This window comes from Pholis gunnellus (assembly GCF_910591455.1).
Source record: "Pholis gunnellus genome assembly, chromosome: 4".
In the NCBI taxonomy this organism is placed as follows: Eukaryota; Metazoa; Chordata; class Actinopteri; order Perciformes; family Pholidae; genus Pholis; species Pholis gunnellus.
This window is the reverse complement of record NC_136530.1, coordinates 7,541,510-7,558,765: the sequence shown is the minus strand read 5'-3', so window position 1 is coordinate 7,558,765 and position 17,256 is coordinate 7,541,510. Positions and strand designations below refer to the sequence as shown.

The window sequence follows — 17,256 nt, the reverse complement described above, 5'->3', positions numbered from 1 at the left end:
GTCTGCTGTTCTTGCTGTGTGTGTGTGTGTGTGTGTGGGTGTGTGTGTGTGTGTGATGTTATGTCTGCTTTTATGGGGCTTTCTTGTGTTATTGCTCAGTGTGCTTTTCCTTCTCTACTTATGTCCACAGAGTGATTGTGTGTGCATCTTTCTTCACATCATGGCCTGTACGTTGGTGTGTTTTATGTGTTTGTAAGACGCTGCCTTTTTAACAATCTGCTTTTACTTTCCTGTGTCGGGTGTGAATCTGGATTTTTGTGTCTGTGGTAGTATCAGTGAGCATTTGTGTGTGTGTGTGTGTTCATTCTCATGTTTTTGTCCTTGTCTTTCTTCAGAGTAAGTCAGTGTCATCAACAGACAGTCAGCCCACCGAGGAGCGCCAGGGCCCGTCAGGAGGGTACTCCTCCTCGCAGGGAGGAGCGGAGGCAAAGAGGAGGCGCTGTGATGACAAAGAGCCTCTTCCGCCACACTCCTATGTATGTGTTGGTTTGTGTCCTTGTCCTTGAGATAAATTGAGCTTTCGATGATGAACAAGGGGACACTGAGCTGTTACAACAGCTCACGAAGAATAAAAAATAAAAATGACATGTTAATAAACACATAAACACATAAACATGCTACAGATAAATCTTATTAAATTATATAAGTGTGCTATGATGTGATGTCATGTATGCATGTATAATTATTACAAAATAGTTTTTAAAAAAGCCACATATTCAGACCAAAGACGACACAAAGTACATGTACGTGTGTGTGTGTGTGTGTGTGTGTGTGTGTGTGTGTGTGTGTGTGTGTGTGTGTGTGTGTGTGTGTGTGTGTGTGTGTGTGTGTGTGTGTGTGTGTGTGTGTGTGTGTAAGACGTCGCCATTGGCTTCTGATAGGCCATACAGGGGTCTGGGGGCCCCACGGCCAATTAGAGTGGTGTTTGGTTTGGATGGGCCCTGTGGGGAGGAGAAGGGAGCCACAGGCGATGTAATGGCAGAAGAGAGACGGCCAAGGCAGATAGCTGTAATGAATTAGACGGATGCGTTTGCAGTCTGGAGGATTGATTGACACTGAGAGTCTGTCTGTGCAAAATGGCCTACAGCTAAGTCAGTTTGGTATCAACAACAACAGTCCAAATATTCCCATTAGTTCAGTGCGAGAACAAGGACAGATAGTTTCCACTTTCTAAATGTTTTTCCTCTCTTTCTGTCTGTCGAGCCACATTACAGTTCCCATTTCTCTCTGTTTACCTCTTTTGCTCTTCTATATCTCTGTCTGTTTATCAGCGTCTCTCAATTTCTCTACTTGTCCTTCTCACTCTGTCTTCGTCCTGTTTTCTTTTCAATTATATTCCATCTCATTTTGAATTTCCTGCTCCTTTCTCCTTTTTACCTCTTTCTCCTCCTCTTTATCCCTCTCTCACCCTCTGTTTCTGTATTTTAGTTCTAGGAACAGACTGCAGACACAGACCTGTTTTGGCTCTGTATAATTTGGTACTGATGTCACTCCACGCTGATGTCAATAGGAATATCAGGCCATGATCACATCAAAGTGCTGTCACCATGGTGACTAAGTGCCATCGTTCTCACCCCAAAAAAGAGGGAGAGCTATAGGAGAGCGAGATGGTTAGACGAAAAGCGCAAAATGTACCATCGATGGGGAAAGAGCAACTGTGTGTGTGTGTGTGTGTGTGTGTGTGTGTGTGTGTGTGTGTGTGTGTGTGTGTGTGTGTGTGTGTGTGTGTGTGTGTGTGTGTGTGTGTGTGTGTGTGTGTGTGTGTGTGTGTGTGTGTGTGTGGGGTGGGGATGGGGATGTTTGGTGAGAATATACTGTCTATGTGGTTTTCTAGTATCTCTGTGTTAAATGTTGCATGGAGGACAGAAAATAGAAGGAAACAAAGAGCAGCCAGTGATATTGATATATTGATCTCTGTGTGTAGTTGTGTGGGGTTTTTTTGTTCGTTGCCATCTTTATTTTTAAAGTTCTCAATGTACACTTACAGTTGACTCTATGTCTGTGTAACACACTGTGCAGCAAAAAAGATATGGAAAAATATTTCACCTTTCTTATGTCTTCCTTGCTCCTCAGGACAGTGATGGAGACAAGAGTGAAGACAATCTTGTAGTTGACGTCTCCAATGAAGTAAGTGGCCCATCTGTATTTAAAGTATTTTTGAAATCCTCATACAAAAATACAGGTGATAGACTCGACCATCAACAATGGACTTCTTGCATGCTCTTCCCTTGAGATCTACAGAGCATTTTAGCAACTTTCAGCTCAATGTTTTCTGTTTTTACAGCTCACAACTTGGTTCTTTCTCACTGCTCTCATCAACCCCCAGTTTTCAGCTGCAGCACGCAGATGTATTTAGTGCAAAAAATTCTGATACTTTTGCTGACAACTTTGCCTTATCGACTTAAAAAGGGAGCCTTTGTCCTACAAGGGGCTCTTTGACACTGTGTTGCAGCCCACACGTGCTAACACATGAATCCAGCGTTGGGAGGACCGGTGTTGCTCGTGGGAACTATAGATCTACTTGGCACTGCTTTGAACCAACCTCCGACCTCTGCGTAACCCTGTCTGACTAGCTGTCGATAGTTTAATTTAACACACACAGAAGTCCTGCGTCTCACAGAAAGACATTTCCCCATTACAAATTAGTTAACAGTTTCCTCTGACCTCTTTGGAAATGTTCCACCTTCACTACCAATGGTTTTTTCACAACATTCCATCTTCACTGTGGAACATTTTTACCTCACCCACGGAAGTCAAACTTCACTCTCTCTCCCACACACTTACTTACAGCTATATCCTTGTGCAAAAGTTGTACATCCCCTTTGCAGAAAAGGAAATATCTTTGATTTTCCTCCAAAGCCACAAGTTACAAGCAGCCTTTATCCTGCGGAAGCCTTCTGACACTGTGTTGCAGTCCGTACATGAATAACACATGAATCCAATGCTGGGAGGACCAGTGTTGCTCGCAGGAATAACTATAGATGTACTTGGCTCGCCCACATAACCCTGTCTGTCTGGCTGTCGGTAGCTCAATTTAAAACACAGATCTGGATGTGTGCATGCAAGTGAGGTCAGTGTTGAATGCATTTTATTTAGATTTTACGCAACATTGTTCAATTTTAGAGTCCTTGGTGTCTTTTCGACGAGATTTGCCCCTTTTTTTTTGTCCCGAGTCCCTTTTCACATGGCTGTGTTTTAGAGGAAGCCATGAGAACACATAATTGGGTAATTGCCTGAAGAATAAGCAAAGTCACACTCTACTAAATGACTTAAAGGAATACTTTACATACATAATGACCATTTGTATATCTACTTGAATTCCTTGCATGCCTCCCCGGTGAAAGGAAAATTAAAACCCCCAAAAAGACTATTTCAAGAAGTAATGATTTAGCTTAATGTTATACTTGGTTATTTACTTTCTAGTTTCGTTTAGTTTGCAGGCAATGATTACTATTTTAGTCCATACACTCCGACATTGTTTCCCCATTGTTGATTAATCTTCCAATAATTCAAAAGATAAATCCAAAGATATTGATTTTCACGTGATCAAAGACAAAGAAAAGCGTTATTCACACACACACACACACACATTGTATTTTGTGCTTGTTTTTTGCTTGCTAGATTGCTTGTTTTTAATTCCAATCATCTATAGTAACCTATAGGTTTGTGAGTGCCTGCGTGCGTGCGTGCGTGCGTGTGAAATGTGAAACGAGTCAGCAGGTATGTAGCTAGTTCAGCTTTCCGCTGCAGTTGCCTTGTAAATAAGAAGAGCTCCTATGTAAGCTCATTATCAGCCACCGCTGTTTGTGTTCCCCTGTGAACTGTGTCTGTACTCAGTCTGTGTCCACACACACACACATTTACAAATACTTGGTATAGCTATCTCTTCTCATCTAGTTCTTCTGTTTATTTCTGTTCTCTATCCAACCTCTTGAAGCCTCTGTTCTTCCGTCTCTTCACTGTCTCTTTTCTTTTCACCCCTTCTTTCCCACCCCCCTCTTTTTCTCCTCCCTTCTCTCATTAGATAACTGCAGTCTTGTTCTTTTAATATATGCAAAGCCGTTTATGCCCCTAGAATGTTTTAGTTCTTTAAATACTTCACGCAGTGTACCAAAAATATGTTTTATCTAAGCCCTCTGTATTTTGATATTGCACACAAAAGCAGAATCGGTCTCTTGTGTGGTTTGGAAACTGTTACAAAAGCAGAAAGAAAAAAAATGTGACAAATGTATGTAATGGCAGAAAAAGGGAGACAAATTATCTCGTGTGTGTGAGTGTATGTATGTATGTGTGTGTGTGTGTGTGTGCGTCTTTTAGAGAGAATGTCCATTCATGTATTTGAACATACGTCCAAGCCTGTGCATATGTGTGTGCATATCTGTTTGCAAACAGATATGCCATGTACATGCCATGTAAACGTCTCTGTGTGGTTGTGTGAGTAGATGATCTGGTGTGTGTGTGTGTGTGTGTGTGTGTGTGTGTGTGTGTGTGTGTTTGTATAAGCACTAAAATGTATTGTGCTGATCACTGTGACCCAGTGAGAAGTGATTACTCCAGCACTCTGTTCTGAGGGAGGCAGCGCTGGCTCAACGGCGGCTACACTGATGAAAGCAGCTGTAACAGCAACATTATCTCCAGGTCCATACACTACCGTACCAGTAATGTTCCCTGAGCTCTGAGTCCATTTACAAATCACAATACAGACTGTGACACCATACGTTGTGTTGTAACCATGAAAGAAGCATCTGCAGCATTTTACTTTAAGTAAGCGTATTTTTTAACTATTTAACCAACTGCTGTGACATAACAAACCTTAGTTCTGCTTTTACACAGACAACATTTTATTGAAAAAAAGATAATAAGTGGGTGTTCAGACTGAAACAGTTCTGCATTATAACATGCAAGCGCCTGCTGTGTATTGGGATGTTGCTTCAGGTGAGACAATGAAATACAATCCAGGAATTCCAGTTGTGGTAATGGAGCTGTAACCTTGAAGGTTTATTAGTCCCCAAAAACACTGCACAGTGGTTTATGACATTACCAGGAGGGATTTTACAGCGAAAAGTTATCATGGGGACAATAATTGAATTTTGCATCGATTGAGAGGTGGCAGCATTCGCGTAAAAGATATACACTATAAAAAATTGGCGGTTGCACGCATTCCATTGGCCAGCACTGCCGTTGGCGTTGATGTCAAATGGCGTTGTGGCAACTTTCAAGCTGGGCAAGCGTCTTACTGAACGGCATTAGATACGTGTGCAGAAAAGTGATGGAATGCTGTTAGATGGACTTGAGGTCGAGACTGAAATGGAACAATGAAATAGTTGAAGCGCTGTGTGCATCAGCTTTCACAAAAGTTAAGATCATTTTTCAATCTCTGTTTGTCACTCAGGAGCCTAACTCTCCTGCGGGCAGCCCTCCTCACTCCCCCCACGGGAACGGGTTGGACCGGGCTCCTACCCTAAGAAAAGAGCTCCCGGGCTCCTCGAGCACAGGAGAGGCCCCCTCCACCCCAAACCCTCGCAGCCCCACCCCAGGGAAGGGGAAGGACCCTGCACAGGTGAGATAGTCTCTTAGGGAGTTGCTGCACTCTGCTTACTGGGAGGTGTCTGCCTGCTTTTGCTTCATGCAAACATGTTACTGTCATTTTCAACATGTTTAATTAGATTGAAGAGTTTCAGCATCTTTTCACTTGTAATAAGATAGTCTTCTTTTTCACGCTGTACCCTAAGTTTGTCCATTCCTGATACATGTTTTGCTTTAATTTGTGGTGTTTTTTTAAAGAATAAAAACACTTAAAAGCTGTCCATAACTACTGAACAATAACTAATCCTTTTCCTATAAACTATGTTGAGAAGCTACATGGATGTCCAGTACAGATAGCTGTAGCTGTCACAGTAGCTGTGCCAGTACTATAAAGATCAATTCTTCTCTTTTCATTGAGATCATTCGAAAAGTGACATTTTGATGGTTGGTGTAATAAATGAGGGGATTATGTGTGAAAGCACTACACTGTAGCTCCCATGACAGATCAGCCGTGTGTTATATCGTTGTTATATTTCTGGTTTGACTTCTCTACAGATGGATAAGTCCCAGTCTCCGTTGTCCAAGTCTGGGACCCCATCCCCGTCCCACCGTGAGGCCCTTACTCCGGGAGCCCCAGGAGCCCCTGGTCCCAGCACCTCCTGCCTTCGTCTGGTCAGCAAAGCAGCATCCAGTGCAGACCCCCTTGGTGAGACTCTTTTGACTGTTTAGCTTAGTTTGTACTTGCCGTGAAGTAGTGAAGCCGGCGCGTATGGTCGCGGCGCTTGGACGTGCACCTCTGCATTTTTGTAAACTTGGCGCGGCCGATCAAATAGTTCAGCTTAATCTAGTACATACATATATATATATATATATATATATATACGTAAATATATGTTTTTATTTTTTTATTTTCTTTAATAAAGTAAACCAAATAGCTGACCTGAATGAGTTTTCCACCCAGCATTCCTCTGCCCTTCATACCATTAATCCTTTTGTTCCTCAGTTTTTCATTTCCCATTTGTTTGTTTATGCTGTGAAATAACTTTTTATAATAAACGTTGTCATGCAATGATAGTTTAATGTTTTTAAGCCAAACTCTTCTTTTCATCACAGCAAAGTTAATTGAAAAATATGCCTATATGGCTGATGTTTTGAATATTCAAAACCGTAAGAATCAAATGAGAGCCCTCCGACCCTACTCTACTGTAACTATTGTGCTCTTGAGCAAGGCTCTTAACTGCTTCTCTGCGACCAGCAGCCATTGTAGTATTTCACATCTCCTCAAATATAGTTGAATGAAAGAAAAAGATTTCCATTCTTCTCAGCCCCTCTGTGACTGTGTGTGTGCTTGTGTGCCATGTATCGTTTCCCCGCTTTATTTCCCTTCAATCCCTCCTTCCTCTTTCCCTCCCTCCCCAGCTCTCCGCAGTCCCATGTCTGTGCCCCCCGGTTCATACCCGGCTCATTTTGGCGTGGTGTCCCACGCAGGACTGAATGGGGAGCTGGCCAGCCCAGGAGGATTCGGTGGGGCTCTAACTCTCTCTCCACAAATCAGCGCAGCAGCCAATGCCTACTCCCGAAGCCCCATGGTGAGTAAAGGCCAAATTGTTCTTCTCTGTCAAGGTTTGATTTATAGTTCAGCCTCAACTCTAACCCTCTGACTGTTTTAAAACTAGATGAATGTGCTCTGTGGCGTTAAAGTTATCGCGTTTACGCTCTCTAATTCACAAATCATGGAGAGAAGTTTTGCAATTGAAATGGTTTATCTGATCACAAAATGCTAACCTGTGTCGCACTACTGAGAAAAAAGGTTTGGTCTTTCTTTAACATGCTCCATGAAGTCTTTATTATGAGTAAACACGTCCAGCCTCAGAAACATGAACACAAACACAAAGTAGCTCAAGCGCTCTGTAGGAGCCATGAATGAATTCAGAAAATAAATCAATGATGAGGTAATGTTAAGAACGTGTGTGATGGTTTATATGTTGGCGTTAATGTAGCTACAGTATGTAGCCTTCGCCTTAAGGCAGTCAAGGCTGTTAATTGTTTGTCCGCTCTTTTGTCTCCTCCAGGTGGCATATGAGTCTCGGTCTCACCTGAGAGCGCCAGGGCTGTCCTCTTCTCTGTCTGGTTCCTCTGGCGGCAAGCCGTGAGTATTCACAGTGTAGATATTCAATTAATGGCTTGAAAATTGGGTGCTATCTACATTTGGTAGATACATATTGAATGCCTTTTAATACCTGTGTGTGCATGTCTAGCGTGGGTACTTCACATAGTATATATATACCCAGTTACACAGGGCAGTTAAACAGTTAATCTTCTTTCCTGTTATGTGAAAGCTGGGCAGGATAATCATGTCAGGCTAAATAAATAGTATGTATCAAAACTTCTTCAGTGATAATCCAAGAATATTTGGATTGGATAAGAATCCAGATCAGTAGAAGTTCCCCCGAGCTAGTCATTGTGTGCTGTTTTAGTGATGCACATTGACTCTGTCTAACAAAGATAGATGCTGTGGAGTCTCCAGATCACTTTCTCCAACACACTTGCATACAGGTCGAAGGGGCTGTGCTGACCGACAAATTATGTTGTCTTTGTCATTTGTTGCAGAGTAGCAATTTATTCTTGCGGTGCTAATTTCAAGTCATAAAACAGCCGTGGCTTCCAACCGGTACAGTATTGATCAGCCATTAGCAATGCCACTCTGACTGCCCTGTAATACAATCGATCATTATGAGAATTTGGACGCATATTATTAAAGTTCCAAATTCATTGTGGTGTTGTCAAGACCTCACAACTTGCACACGGACTTGTGTGTGGTCGTTTGTGCATTGTGTTTATCTGCCTGTCGCTCCTCTGCTTTGACTTGCTCATTGATTGAATGATTGTTTCCATCTAGTCTGTCCTGGTTTTGGCCCATTTCTCCAGTCCCCTCACTATCCTTTGCAGAACCCTATTGTCCAAACTGTGTTTATTTAAGTATTGATTCATTTCTGTTCCCTTCTCTGCAGCGCCTACTCGTTCCATGTGAGCGCAGACGGCCAGATGCAGCCGGTGCCCTTTCCCCCTGACGCCCTGCTGGGCCCGGGGATCCCTCGCCACGCCCGTCAGATTCACACCCTGAACCACGGAGAGGTGGTGTGTGCCGTCACCATCAGCACCTCGACACGCCATGTCTACACCGGAGGCAAGGGCTGCGTCAAGGTGTGGGACATCAGCCAGCCTGGAAGCAAGAGCCCCATGGCCCAGCTGGACTGTCTGGTGAGTCATGTCGGAGGAAGTCATACAAACACACACACACACACACACCAGTGATAAAAATAGAAACGGGTGCACCAACAAACATTCACATAACAGGCGATGCCACCAAATGTTTGTATGTACTGCCCTGATTTGTTTTTGTTGGCTATGTCATCTTTCCTCCTAGATTTTGTTAATATCATCAAAATGAATGTCCACATACATTTTTGGAATGTCCTTAATCATGTGAGAAGACATTTGCTGCAGAGCTCCAGGCTTTAGTCCTTCTCCTCTGCCAGATCCTGGAGAACAAAGTGATTTCTTGAATTGTATACGCCACAGCTGATCATCACGATATGATAGCATGCAAGCCACACAACCTCCACAAATAAAACAGAGGTAAACAATATGACCTCAATATTTCGATACAATTGTAATTTCTAAGGTGAGATAACATAATGTAAAGCGTCAAACTTTGTGATTTTTTTTTTTTTTTTCCCCGTTGACGTTAGTTTGCTAAAGACTTTAACATAGCTAGCTAACGTAGACTCGTAAAGTAAGATAGATTATTTGCTGCTTAGCGTTATGTTACCTAACTTTAGAAGTTTCAACTACATCGAAATATTAAGGTTGTATTGTTTGCATTGGTGTTATTGGTGGAGGTCGTGTGGCATGGATGTGATGCAATAGACATGATACAATGCTCCTTCATTTAACGTTAAATAAGATCAAATAATACACTGCACAATGGCATGTGAATGTTATTTATTGATGGAAGAAAGCGTGTTAAACAGACATGATTTCCACCTTAACACACGTGATCACACACACGATTTTCCACCATGGGTCCCAGCGCCGGAGCTCTGCAGCAGGACGCTCTTAAATCATCTTACCATCCGTCCCATAAAGCCTCATACACTGTTTTTTTTTTACCCTTGATCAAAATCAGGTATAACTGTTTTTTTTTATCGTATCCAATCAGAACAGGGACAACTACATCCGATCCTGTAAAATCCTCCCAGACGGACGGACCTTGATCGTCGGCGGGGAGGCCAGCACGCTGTCAATCTGGGATCTGGCCACGCCCACTCCTCGCATCAAGGCAGAGCTGACGTCTTCTGCTCCCGCCTGCTACGCTCTGGCCATCTCCCCTGACAACAAGGTCTGCTTCTCTTGCTGCAGCGATGGCAACATTGTCGTCTGGGACCTTCACAACCAGACGCTGGTCAGGTAAGAGGAGAGAGGGAGGAGAGGACAGCGGAAGGAGAAAGAGAACATAAAAATGTGGTGCTTTACCTCCACAAATAGATTGCTGTCAGGAGAGAGCACAGAGGGGAGAGGGAGGAAGGGGAGGGAGAGAGAGAGGCTGGAGGATGTGGAAACATTTCAGGAACTTCTTAAGGACAGCAGAGAAAAGGAGATCAAATATGGAAGAAGAAAGGGGAGGGAGGAAAAATCGTTACCGTCTGGGGCTTCCTCAACTAACCCAGGTAAGGAGAAGGGGGAGGAACTAGCCATAGGGGATATGGGTGGGATGAAACAGCCAAATTCTGGCAAGGTAAGAGAAGGAAGAATTGAGGGAGATGGACTGTTGAGGAGAAAGGGAGACAGGAGGGAAAGGAGAATCAGGTGAGGGCAGTAGAAGCTACGGGGAGGAAAGATTTAAAATATATTTGATCTGACACCTCAAGGGGAAAAGAAGCAAAGACACACACAGTGTGTCTTTAGAGTGTGTGTAAATGCATGTCTTTGTGTGTTCATCTGTGAAGCTCTCGTGCGTCTCCTCCCTGCAGGCAGTTCCAGGGCCACACAGACGGAGCGAGCTGCATCGACATCTCCAACGACGGCACCAAACTGTGGACGGGAGGGCTGGACAACACCGTCCGCTGCTGGGACCTCCGAGAGGGACGGCAGCTCCAGCAACATGACTTCACCTCGCAGGTACACACACACACACACACACACACACACACACACACACACACACACAGCAACGAGACTAACAGGTGTAACAGTTAGGTACACACTTGTACGGTCATATACACATAAACACACAACGACAAAATTAGCTTGCAGGGACACACACAGAGTAAACGTACACACAACAGCACACTAAAAGTAACACACACATTTAAAAAAAACACAGGTACATGCAGGTACAGTACATTACAGGGTCATCACAACACATCACCTCACATTTACACCTCACAAGTTAACTTGCACACATTAATCTAAACACAAACACTCACTGTGACCTCACCTTGCAGGTATTTACACCAATACACACCTGCATAATCAACAGACACCTCACAGGCGCCCTCACACACACACACACACACACACACACACACACACACACACACACACACACACACGTCTCTCTCATTCACTCCTCACTGCCACAACAGAGCTATACAGCGGTTGACCACCGCTGTCAGATGAGTTTCGATCCACCGTGTAATGACTTTCTCTCGCTTGCCGTCTCTCTTCATCTGAGACTTTCCCTCTCTCTCTTGCTATTCTCTCTCTTTCTTTTTCCAATGTATTAATTCAATCAATTATTACTTATATCTCTGTCGTTCTACTCTTTCCTTTTTCTATTCTCACTCATCTCTCTCTTTTCCTTGATATCCCCCATTCCTACTTAATTCCTTCATCTGTCGTCCCAACTTCCCTCCATTGTTCACATTCTCTCATCAACCTTATCTTCTTCCGTCCCTCATCCCCCATTTCCTCACATCTTCTCCCCATTCCCCATTTTTGTTTTCCTTTTCTGCACCCGTGCCTCCTTTCTCCTGTCCTCCCCCCCCCCCCCCCCCCCCCCCCTCCTATCTCCATTTCATTTTCTACCTTCCTTTGACTCCTTTCTTCCCTCTCCGTCTCCAGATCTTCTCTCTGGGCTACTGTCCGACAGGCGAGTGGCTGGCTGTGGGAATGGAGAGCAGTAACGTAGAAGTCCTGCATGTCTCCAAACCTGACAAGTACCAGCTGCACCTCCATGAGAGCTGCGTTCTCTCCCTTAAGTTCGCCTACTGCGGTATGCACACACACACAAACACACACAATAACTACTCTCCACATTGTTGGTATGCAGTTTATGCACAGTATATTGTTTATATATATTATCACCCCATTTTATTTGTTTAACCTGTAGTTCTCTGTGTTATTTCAGGCAAGTGGTTTGTGAGCACAGGAAAAGACAATCTGTTGAATGCATGGAGGACACCATATGGAGCTAGTATTTTCCAGGTGAGAAACGAGCGTAATGCTCTGTGTGTGTACAAGTGTATTTGAGGCCGCAGAGTCATCTGTTAGTCAATGTGGATAGTGTCGGGCGGCTTTGGCTCAGTGGCAGAGCAGGGTCCTCCTCCAATCAGAGGATTGGCGGTTTGAGTCCATGTCGAGGTGTCCTTGGGCAAGGCACTTAACCCCAAACTGCTAACTGGTGTATGAGTGGGTGTGAATGATGACGTGCAGTGTTAAAGCGCTTTTAATGGTTGGAAGACTAGAAAATTGCTATATAAGTCCATTTACCATTTAAGCTATCTCTGCTTCCTTTCCCTCACACGAACACATGCACACACACTGAGCCCGAGAGGCAAAAGAGAGAGAGCGATGAGGGAGTACAGACTTTCACTTGCGAAGGTTTATCAGAGAGTGCAGGCTGCCAAACGCACACACAAAACAGAACAAATGTAATAACTCCATCGTGTTCCAACGCTCCGTTTGAGAAAATTTGGGAACATGAATATGCAGGGGTGCAATATTTTTAGCTGAGCAAGTTCATCTGGGTGTGAATGAAAGTAGCATTTGGAGATGAAGCTACATTTAAGATGAGAATTCTGTGTGTGTGTGTGTGTGTGTGTGTGTGTGTGTGTGTGTGTGTGTGTGTGTGTATGTGTGTGGCTGTCATATTTCTGTAAGCTACAGTGGGCAGCAGGGTTGGCGGCTCCTGTCTCTCCCTGTGGACTGAAGGAGAATGCTGGCTATCTGCTTTGTTATCCAAATGCCAAACGTTTCTCCTGCCAAACAGCTCCCTCCTGTCACTGTGTTATACAGCGCTGCTCTCTCTCTCTCTGTCCTCTTCCTCCTTTCTAGTTTATCAATGTCCCTTCCAGTTTCTGTCTCCTTGCTTCTCTTTAACCCCCGAGCCCCTCTCATTTTTCCTCTCTCGTCTCTCTGTTTATTGTTGTCCTTTATCTTTCCTTGTCCTTTGGTTTATCTCTGTCTTCTCTTCAATATTTCTAATCCTTTTTTCCAACACTGCCTTTCACTTTTTTTACCCTCTCTCTCTCCTACCGTCCGTCGCATTTGTTGTAAATCTTTTTCAATTTGATCAAATAAGCTTTATTGGCATAGATATTAATGCCACATTGTCGGTAATGCCTTATCATATTGTGGTCCCTGGTGTTTATACAATTCACTACACTTAATCAAGACAGGAATTCAGTGTCTAACATGAACTACTAAATAGTGTCAGGACAAAGTTTTCCTCTTTGTTTGTTTCGATTTATTTTTCATTCCCACTCCATCTCTGACTCACACCGCTTCCAAACTCATCTTTTGGCTTGTCATTGCATCCCTCCCTCCTGAGCGCTCCCCATCTCCCCCCACCTGCTATCTTGGTACGGTATGAGGGATCCTGTGTGCAATGGCCTCTCACCGGTGGCTTGATGATTGACAGCTCTGCTGTGCCTGTAGCGGGGAGGGGAGAAGAGGGGAGCAGAGTTAGAGACGAGGAGGAGTCGACATGAGAGAGGGGGACAGCAAAAGGGGAGCCAAAGAGGGAGGAGGAGGAGAGTCTGGGGAGAAAGAAAGGAAGGAAGATAAATGATGATGTAGCAGGGGGAGGAGGAGGGGGTCTAGAGGGAGCTTTAGATCATCTAAAGCCAGGTGCCCAGGTCTGGCTTTCAAACACGGGAGAAAAAGGGGTAAAAAAAAAAAAAAAAGAGGATTGTGCATTTTGCCAGTTCATACAGACCGTCAGACTTGTGCTGCTAGTGATGCTTAAACATGCAGTTAATGAGGCTGCATCTCTCCAGAGAAAGAGAGCACTGTGTCTCACATTGAAGCAGACAAATGAGTCAGCATCCTGGAGCTGTGGAGTTGTCTGTTTGGAAATAATTGCCAACTGTTTTGAAATGCAAATATGTCTTATATGATTGAGTATCAGCTGATGAGTCATATCTTTTCTAACGTCTTTCTCTTTGTTTCTCTCCATCTGTCTCTCTCTCTCTCTCTCTCTCTCTCTCCTCCCCCCCCAGTCCAAGGAGTCCTCCTCTGTGCTGAGCTGTGACGTCTCCCCGGACGACAAGTACATAGTGACGGGCTCCGGGGACAAGAAGGCCACGGTGTACGAGGTGGTGTACTGAGGGCCGGGACAAGATGGGAAGAGACAGGACGGAGATTTTGGGGGTGGGGTGGGGGGGCAACCAGTTGCCACGCCAACCGCTTCTGATCTTCATAACATCCGCAACAGCAGCACCTCCGTCTCAGTCCTCTGAGTCCTCCTGACCCTCACCCCTAATACATCACCCCCTCTCTCCCTTTTTCTTGTGCTATAAGCTATTGTGGGAGCTCCCAAATGCCTCCTCCTTCCTCCTCCCTTCCACTTTTAGCCCAAGGATGAGGCATGATAGCAGAGAGAGAGAGAGAGAGAGGCAGAAAGGGAAGCAGCAAGATAAGAAGGACAAAGGAAAAGGGCGGTGGAGCATAAAGATAAAGTCGGGAGGGAAAGACGAGAAGGAGGAGAGAAAGCGAGAGCGCGGAAGGAAGAGAAATGAAAGGGAGGAAGAGGAGGAGGAGGAAGAGGGAGGGAGGGAGGGTAATTAGGGCTGTTTCCTGATTAAGAGCTCAGTGGAAGGGAGGCCCCCAGAGGAGGTGCAGAGCAGCACTGTGGGAGCGCCAGCCAGGAGCACTGATACCACACAATCGATTCATTAGCCAGACAGTGGAAGCCTTAATGAGGCTGACGCTGCAGCTCGCTCTCCCCAGCGAGAGGTGTCAGGAGCTGGGGAACGATGACGCTTCGAGATGGAGGGGGTCGCTTCAGATATCCACACACTCTGACATGTAACATACCCTGTTCACACACGCACACACACACACACGTCATCGAGCAAGAATACACACACTGAGATACACCCCCTTGATGTAATCGTAGGAAGAGAGAAACACACACAACATACAGAGCACCCAATTAAACATTCATCGCAGCGCTCCCCGTCTCACTGCTTAATATCTATTTTATTTTGGTCTGACAAAGGCAGCGTCTAATGAGCAGCGGAGTCAATGGGATCCTCCCAGGGCCCAGAGACACGAACGGAGAACATCAGCCGAGCTGTTCCCTCTAATTCCTCTGGATTGTTCTCCTGACACCGGGCGCTGCACTCACTCTCATTAAAGGCACTGTCAGCTAGATGAAGTAGCAGCACGCCAACTTCACTGTAAGGCAGACAAGAGGGCAAATTAACACCACCGATTACGCTATCATCAGCAGCCAACTAAGCAGCGACTAATCCAAATCCTTACCAATTTTATGCAACTAGTTGCTGTTTTCATTTACAAACCAGATGAGAATTACGTCTTTATCAACGTCATTGTCTCCATCTCCGCCTGCCTGCTGATGTGCTCAAAGTGCTCTGGCTAAATCTTGTTCGGTAAGCTATTGATTGCTTTTAATTGAGAAGCTAAACACCTTAAAGGAAAAGTTCGACATTTTGGAAATCACGCTTATAGATTTAAATGAGAAGATTGATACCACTCTGTCTGTAGGCTAAGTAACAAGTGGCCTGCTAACCTAGCTTAGCATAACGACTGAAAACAGGGGGAAACAGCTAGCCAGAGGTACCAGAGGAAACAAAATATACTTATCAGCACCTCTAAAGCTCACTAATTAACATGTTATAGCTGATGTTAAAACGACAATTTGCTGTTTTATGTGGGGACTGTTTGTTGGTGTGGAGCAGTAGCTTCCTTAAGTACTTGTTTCCTGGTATCTCCAAGAAATAGTCACGCCTGTAAAACGTCAAAATTAATCCTACACTTCAGTTATGGAATGTATACAAGAAACATGATATAACGTGTTAATTATTTGTCTTATGGTTCTGGTTGGTGGATTTAGCTTTTTCCTGTCTTTTTGCTAAGCTAAGCTAACAGGCTGCTAGCTGTAGCCTTATATTTCCTGTACAGACATGAGAGCGGTATCAATCTTCTTATTGTAGCCTCAGCAAGAAAGGGAATACACATATTTCCCAAAATGACAAAAGTATACCTTTTTAAACTTGATTCTTGCCCTTTGGTCCTTCTTATATCATATTCCAAATTGGCAGGCCAACTGTATATCAGAGCTCTCTGCTTCTGCGTCACCAATGTGTAGACTAAACAGGCACATTTCAAGCTTTTCTTTTAGTACTCATTTATTTCAGTATTTTATATGAATAGTGATTGCTCGTCTTATGTAATGATATGTTTATGTATTGGGGTTGCATATGACTGCGTTTCGGGGCTCAGGGGAGCAAACGGAGAGGGACGCACTCACACATGGTGACCTATAAAATCAAATGAAACACAGGTGGGAAAATTGTTTTTTGTTCTTTTAACTGTTTTTTTTTTTAAATTGTATTTTTATCCTTGGTGGTGGTGACAGGCAAAGGTAACATCAGCAGTCCCATGTAAAGAAAAAAATAAGACTGTTCTGTCTTCTGTTTTTGTTTTATTCCCTTTTTTTAACAAAAGTGGTAGTAAATGTAGTGTAGTCTGTTTTCAGTCATTGTGCAACTAAACTATGTTTCTGCTGAGTCTGTGGTCAGTGTACAGCAGGACAATACAGATTTAGCCATCGGAGAGGTCCCACTTTTTTACTGCATGCTTGTTGCACTAAAGCTCCACTCTTCTGCTGAAAGGACGAGACAAATCAGAGTTTACTCAGTAGGTACACTGAATGGTCTCACAGCCGCAGTTTAACAGAGGGATACATTACAGTATGCAATTTAATTCAATTGTTTTAACTTTTAGCAAGATTTGTCAATGTTTCTCACTGCAGCACTAATGCAGGATAGAAGAATTATGAGGGACTTCTACAATGGCTACTGTACCAGCGAGATCGTTTGTACAGTTTAATGCCTTTGCCTGCCTCTTTACCTTCCTGCCCGTCAGCGGCAGGCAGGCAGACCTAAACGATATTCTCAAACACAAGCTTGTATACTACTCCGAACGATGCTGTATAACGGCAATGCAGTTGGTGGTATAGCGTGAATATTTGGGACATTGTATTTGATACTCTTCTTTAACTGTAATGTCTCTTCCCCCTGCCTGTGCTTTCTCTGTTCCAACAGTGTAAAAACTTTTATTTTCCGTTTAGTTTCTATTTTTAAAAGCCAAGGAACTTTTTTTTTTAACTGCACTGTAATTTTCCCTCCTGATGCGTTTCCCATGTGCTGTACAAGAAATACTATGTGTGAAAAATAAACCAAACTTGTGTTCATCCTT

At 44.0% G+C, this 17,256-nt stretch overlaps 1 protein-coding gene across 3 annotated transcripts in view; it reads left to right on the top strand.

The window, feature by feature from the left end:
* tle2b (TLE family member 2, transcriptional corepressor b) overlaps positions 1 to 17,256 on the top strand; it is a 69,752-nt gene extending 52,496 nt beyond the window's left edge. For 2 of the 3 annotated variants that reach the window (XM_079158003.1, XM_079158002.1), the window contains exons 9-20: positions 336 to 476; positions 2,074 to 2,127; positions 5,393 to 5,560; positions 6,082 to 6,232; positions 6,946 to 7,115; positions 7,599 to 7,675; positions 8,538 to 8,787; positions 9,749 to 9,996; positions 10,560 to 10,707; positions 11,653 to 11,803; positions 11,939 to 12,015; positions 14,031 to 17,256. In XM_079158003.1, the coding sequence (XP_079014129.1) occupies positions 336 to 476; positions 2,074 to 2,127; positions 5,393 to 5,560; positions 6,082 to 6,232; positions 6,946 to 7,115; positions 7,599 to 7,675; positions 8,538 to 8,787; positions 9,749 to 9,996; positions 10,560 to 10,707; positions 11,653 to 11,803; positions 11,939 to 12,015; positions 14,031 to 14,138 (1,743 nt within the window). In that variant the 3' untranslated portion in view covers positions 14,139 to 17,256. The remainder of the gene's footprint in view (positions 1 to 335; positions 477 to 2,073; positions 2,128 to 5,392; positions 5,561 to 6,081; positions 6,233 to 6,945; positions 7,116 to 7,598; positions 7,676 to 8,537; positions 8,788 to 9,748; positions 9,997 to 10,559; positions 10,708 to 11,652; positions 11,804 to 11,938; positions 12,016 to 14,030) is intronic. The other variant, XM_079158004.1, reaches the window with a different exon arrangement.